General features: G+C 46.7%; 1 protein-coding gene across 1 annotated transcript in view; it reads right to left on the bottom strand.

Moving 5' to 3' along the window:
* Positions 1-103: 103 nt before the first annotated feature.
* Positions 104-6,687, bottom strand: part of LOC122551083 (cGMP-dependent 3',5'-cyclic phosphodiesterase) — a 76,818-nt gene continuing 70,234 nt past the window's right edge. The window contains exons 11-12 of the mRNA XM_043692725.1: positions 4,377-4,489; positions 104-274 (exon numbers count right to left, since the gene is read on the bottom strand). Coding sequence (XP_043548660.1) covers positions 104-274; positions 4,377-4,489 — 284 coding nt within the window. The remainder of the gene's footprint in view (positions 275-4,376; positions 4,490-6,687) is intronic.

Below are 6,687 nucleotides of genomic sequence, written 5' to 3'. Positions count from 1 at the left end.
TCCCTCAGCACTGACCCTCCGACAGTGCGGCACTCCCTCAGCACTGACCCTCCGACAGTGCGGCACTCCCTCAGCACTGACCCTGTGACAGTGCGGCGCTCCCTCAGCACTGACCCTCCGACAGTACAGGCCTCAGTCCCAGTCTGGGATGACGGTCAGAGTGTAAGTGCCGTGGGACATGCAGAGGTTTCCTTACCTTGAGGTGGTACATCATCATTTCATTTGCCAGGTGACTCCTGTACTGGGCTTCATGAACCTTTTTGTACAATAACGACTGCGGGGAGAGACAGAAATGTTTGGAAAATCAGCATCACACTTGGTAATGACAAAGGTAACGATACAGTTCATCATCTCAGATAGCGTGTACCTTTCCATCACTAATCTTGCTGACTGAAGTGGTTCCCACAGTCCTTCCTTCACCTTTTCAAAACCCAGCCCTCCCAGTGGCTGTGTTCAAATGTACAACCTTAGAATCTTAAAGCTCACTCAAAGGCCATTCAGCCTCTCGTATCTGTTCTAGCTTTTTGTAAGTGCCAGGGAATTAGTCCCACTTTCCTCTGCTCCCTTCCCAGTTTCGTTTGGTTTCATTTTCAAACACTTCTGTTGTTCCCCCTGGACCCAGGCTGGGGGATTGCTGGCACAGGGGAGGTTGGTTAACCTGCCACAAGCTGGAAACCCAGCCCAATGCCCGCATGTGGGAGTTCATGTGTCCTACTGCCACTGGTGCCCAGTTGGAACTGCCCAATTAAGACTCTGTGGGGATGGGAGTTCAATCCAATGCCTCTGTGGTCAGATTATGATATCCCAAGGACAGCAGGTACATAGGAACACCACCCCCTGCAAAGGTTCTGGGGAGAAGGCAGCAGAATGGGGTTGAGAAACATATCAGCCACGATTGGGGGATCAGACTTGATTGGCTGAATGGTCTAATTCGGCTTCTATATTTTATGGTCTCGCAGTCTTATGCATGTTTCCCTCTGACCCATCCTGACTTGGAAATATATCGCCGTTCCTTCACTGTTGCTGGGTCACAATCCTGGAATCCCCTCCCCAAGGGACATTGTGGGTCTACCTACAGCACACGGACTGCAGCGGTTCAAGGAGGCAACTCACCCCCACCTTCTCAAGGGGCAACTAGGGACGGGCAATAAATGCTGGGCCCACATTCCATGAGCAAATAAAACAAAAGTCTCCTCCTACTCACTTGCTGTGGCTGCGTACTAACCAGAACACCCAGATCCTTCTGTAGCTCAGAGTCCTGTTGTCTCTCTACATTGAAATAATATAATGCTTTCCCTGCTGATGTGGACGGGTTCACCGTTTCCCACGCTACATGTTATTATCCACATCACTTTGCCCATCCCATGTGACCTGGCAGTCTCCCTATGCCCCCTGTCCAAGTACTTTCCTACTTTCAGGGAATTTAACTACCATTCATTTGGTCTGCTGTGGTTCTGTTTGCCGAGCTGGAAGTTTTTGTTGCAAACGTTTCGTCTCCTGTCTAGGTGACATCCTCAGAGCTTGGGAGCCTCCTGTGAAGCGCTTCTTTGATGTTTCCTCCGGTGTTTATAGTGGTCTGTCCCTGCCGCTTCCGGTTGTCAGTTTCAGCTGTCCGCTGTAGTGGTTGGTATATTGGGTCCAGGTCGATGTGTTTGTTGATGGAGTTTGTGGATGAATGCCATGACTCTAGGAATTCCCTGGCTGTTCTCTGCCTGGCTTGCCCTATGATAGTAGTGTTGTCCCAGTCAAATTCACACACACGCAGACAACAAGCAACATGAAATCGACTGGGACAACACTACTATCATAGAGCAAGCCAGACAGAGAACAGCCAGGGAATTCCTAGAGGCATGGCATTCATCCACAAACTCCATCAACAAACACATCGACCTGGACCCAATATACCAACCACTACAGCGGACAGCTGAAACTGACAACCGGAAGCGGCAGGGACAGACCACTATAAAACCAGAGGAAACATCAAAGAAGCGCTTCACAGGAGGCTCCCAAGCACTGAGGACCCCACACCTTATCCCAGATCCAACCCTCCAACTCAGCACCACCCTCTTGAGCTGTCCATCTTCCTTCCCACCTATTCACTCCATCCTATCACCTTCTCCCCAACCTCCATCAACCAATCGTACTCTCAGCTACCTTCCCCCAACCCCCCCAACCTCCTCAGCTCACAGCTTCATTCCTGATGAAGAGCTTATGCCTGAAACATCAATTCTCCTGCTCCTCGGATGCTGCCTGACCTGCTGTGCTTTTCCAGCACCACCCTCTTGACTCTGGTCTCCAACACCTGCAGTCCTCACTTTCTCCTTGTTATGTTTTGCCAACCTGGAAATGATTCATTTATGCCACGTCTTTGTCACTGACCAACCCCATATTCACATTAACGTGTTAACCTTCTTATTTTATGCAGGGCCATTTGATGTGGCAATGTATCCAACGCCTTCTGGAAATCTGGCACCAATAGTTCCCTTTTACCCATCTTGCTTGTTACTTGCTCAAAGAACTCTGACAGATTGGTTACACACAACCTCCCTTTCACAAAACCATGGTGACTCTGCCTGGTAGCACTGAATGGTGAGGTCCTCTCCACCTCTGGCCAGTGTAGACTGACCCTTGCCCAGGACTTGCCAGAGTGGGATAGTCTGTAATTATGGAAGACGCTGGGGAAATCATGGGGGAGAAGAGAGCGAGGGGTCAGCAGTGTTCACAGCCCCCTGCAACACTGGGGAGTGATGGGATTCTGAACCTATCTTAGTGCTGCCTCTGGTGCTGTGATATTATCCCAGAGGCAGCCCCTTCCCCAGCTTCATTATGACACTCACCAGAATAGTGTTGGCAGCATGAGGTAAGGCCAGTGTATTCTATGCCAGCATCAACTTACCCAGCCTGCATTCAAATTGTCCCCTCTCCATCTCCAACTCCACCCGTCTAACATTTGACAAGTACGGTCTAATTAATATTCCACTCCCCCAGTCAGGAATCCTGCTGCTGAGTCTGACATTCCACTCCATAGTCCAACACCCCACTCCCCAAGTTTGACATCCCAAGCCTCCCCTTCAAAGATCCACCTACACCTACAATCTTGTAAAAATCCAGCTTTGCTGATAAATGTTGACAGAGTCAGAGTCACAGAGTCCTACAGCAGTGACACAGGCCACTTGGCCAAAACTGGTCCATGCTGACCAAAATGTCCATCCACGCTCACCCCATTTCCTTCTAACCCTTTCCTATCCGTGTATTTGTCCAAATGCCTTTTAAATGTTGTTAATGTACCCGCCTCAACCACTTCCGCTTGACAGCTCATTCCATATGTGTACCGCTCTCAGTGTAAAAAAAGTTGCCCCTCAGGTTCCCTTTTATTCTTTCCCCTCTAACCTTAAACTAATGCCCTCTAGTCCTCGATTCCCCAACCCTGGGAAAAAGATATGGAAAAAGACATGGTCAGCACTGCTGCCTCCCAGCGCCAGGGACACGGGTTTGATTCCACCCTCGGGTACTGTCTGTGTGGAGTTTGCACATTCTCCCCGTGGTGGTGTGGATTTCCTCCGGGTGCTCCGGTTTCCTCCCACTGTCCAACAATGTACAGATCAGGTTAATTGGCTGTGCTGAATTGCCCATACCGTTCAGGGATGTGTAGGTTGGGTGAATTAGTCAGGGGTAAATGTACAGTAGTAGGGTAGGGGAATGGGTTTGGGTGGGTTACTCTTCAGAGAGTCGGTGTGGACTTGTTGGGCCAAATGGCCTGTTTGCACATTGGAGCATTCTAATCACTGAAAGACCGAGTGCATTCACCCTTTCCATGCCTCTCTTGATATAAATGCATTAGAAGCAGTTCAGGTCAGGCTCCCTGCACTGCACCCTGGGTTGTGGGGTTGTCTTATGAGAAAGAGTTCAAAAGGCTGAGCCTACAAGTTTGGAAGAACGTGAGATGATCAAACTGAGACATCAAAGATTCGGAGGGGACTGGGGAAGGTTGGTGACTCCCCTTGTGGGAAAGACTACCACCAGGGCACACAGGTGGGTCTCCTGCTTTATTTCAGGGACCAGGAGGGATAGTCTTCTCATGGTGTACCCTGAGTCTTCGGAGCTCTCATCCCCCCGAGACCAATGGAGATAGGGTCATGGAGTGTTTATAAGGAGGAAGGATTGCCGACGAGAAAGAAAGACAAAGGTTATGGGAAAAGGTGGGAAAGTGAACCTGAGGCCACAATCAGATCGACCATTATCACATAGAATGGCAGAGCAGGCTTGAGGGGCTGAATGGCCTCCTCCTGCTCTAAATGCAGCTAGTGTTAATAACCTGGCATGTTTGAAAGGGTTGGGTGTCTCTGTTGGAGATGGCACCATCCACCAGTACTCACATGGGCAATGCTGATCCCACAGTAGATAGAGAAGGCCAGAGCTAAATCTTCATCAAACTTGGTAAACCAGGGTCCGTTTATTTTGTTACATAGCTCTGCAACTCCGACAATCTCTGCGTAAAGGAAGGGAAAGAGGAGAACAACAGGTGTCAGAACACAAGCACAACTTGTTGTTGGGAAGATGCCACCTGACAGCTAAGCATTCAGGCCACTCCACAATGTTTACTGTCATACCCGACTGCTAGGGACTGGTATAACCCTGGAAATGTGGCTACCAATTTACACACAGCAAACTCCCACAAAGGTAAAGGGTAAGGTCACCATCATCTTGGGGAACCTTAAGCTCATTAGGGAGAGAGAGAGAGACAGAGACAGAGACAGAGACAGAGACAGAGAGAGAGAGACAGGGACAGAGAGAGAGAGAGATAGAGAACTGGTGGTGGTTTAACCTGAGGGTTACCACACCACATGGGAGGGGAGGTATTGAGCAGGAGAGTCCTGCATGGTAACCTCAGCCAGTACAGGAATTGAACCCATTCTGTTGGTGTTACCCTGCATTGCAATCCAGCCAACTGAGCTAACTGCCTCCCTCCTAGACCAGCACAGTGATGAGAATGGGATAATCTGTTTTTGTGATGTTGATCTAAGGACACTGGTGAGATCACCTTCTATCTTTCATGTCAACCGATGCAGCTATGATAGACCAAATGGCCTCCCCTGCACCATTATCATTCTGTAATTCAGTGAAATCATGCCCCATTAACGTTACACTCGAGGACAGAGGAGGCCTCCATTTACATTTTCCGTGAGCAAGTGGCTTATTATGACAATCCACAAATGACGGATATTCATTTCTGTTTGGGTTCTAAAATGATGGAATGATACATGGCTTTGATTCGTGTTTCTATATTTCGCGTGTGTTAAGAAGTGCAGAGGACAAGATTTTTAGTTTCAGTTTAGAATATTCTGTGAGTGATAAGGGAGATTTTTTTTAAACATACATTTCAATGAGGTCCTTAAAACCCTTGAAGTAAAGAGTTCAGTGCATTAGAGAAAAAAAATCTGATGTTGCCTAGCAACAGGAGTCCGGTGTCACAGAACATGAGAATAGTCTAGAATTTAGAGATTTGTTCAGAGAGAAAATGTGTTCAACAAAAAAAAAACAAGTGCTCTTAGTTTAGTAGTCAGGATTCGGGGGACAAAGTCATGAATTGTTCGGAAGAAAATTCTCAAAGCAGAAGGCTGCAGGAGACATGTGGAAGGAACCCATGTTAAATAATAAGTGAGCTATGTTAGCAATTTATTGTTAGGATCTCAGGATAAGGCATTAACTAAAGAAAATAGCATTGAGTGAATGCAGATATGTTCTCAAAAGATTTACACTCACAGCATCTGAATAAGGAGCTTTAAAGTGGTCCTTCACTGAGGTTTAAGTATCTGCAAGATTGTGCTGAGGGTAAAAGAGATGCAAATGGATATTGTAATAAGATTGTTTTCAAATTTTTTTTTAAGCATTATACTTTTTTTTCTTTTGTATAGTAAACCTTCTTTTGTTAAACATTTGTTGACAGCCTCTTTGGAATATGTTCAATGATTGGCCATCAAAATAAACCAAAAGGGAAAAGAAATAAGGACAATTATGTTTTTATTTTATGGCAGGTCTCACTTTGCAATCTGATTCATCCAAGATCACCATCAGGTGGGATCAGGACGTACGTTAACAAATTTGAAATGATCAGATTTTACTGAGTTCGATGTTGGGGCTCGGTGAGTTAAATACGGGTGGTGGCTATTTAGTCCTTCAACTGATTCACCATTCACTTAGTTCATGGCCAAATTATAATCAAAGCTCAGTTAGTGGGACTCAAAAATCTTATACTGCCATGGTCATCTGAGAATAAATAAAGTGACATTCACTTAGTACAAAGCCTGAAAAGGCATGTCAGCAAAGCTTTACCTCTGCACTCATCAGGACACTAGCAGGAATGCCAAATGTCAAGCACAGGAATATATAAACAATTGTTTTTCACACTGGAAACCTGTGACTAGCAGTGTTCCTTAGAGATCAGTGTTGTGTCCACTGTTTTTTGTCATTTATATAAACAACTGGCAGGTGAATTTAGGAAGCATGGTTAGTAAGCTTGTGGATAACACAAAAATTGGTGCTGTACTGAACAGTGAAGAAGTTGAAAAGTGTGGTGCTGGAAAAACACAGCAGGCCAGGCAGCATCCGAGGAGCAGGAGAATCGACGTTTCGGGCATAAGCCCTTCTTCAGGAATGAGGCTGGTGTGCCAAGCAGGCTGAGATAAA

Source organism: Chiloscyllium plagiosum, chromosome 6 (genome assembly GCF_004010195.1).
Source record: "Chiloscyllium plagiosum isolate BGI_BamShark_2017 chromosome 6, ASM401019v2, whole genome shotgun sequence".
Taxonomy (NCBI): Eukaryota; Metazoa; Chordata; class Chondrichthyes; order Orectolobiformes; family Hemiscylliidae; genus Chiloscyllium; species Chiloscyllium plagiosum.
Note: the sequence above shows the minus strand (reverse complement) of the source record. Positions and strands in the feature narration are given on the sequence as shown.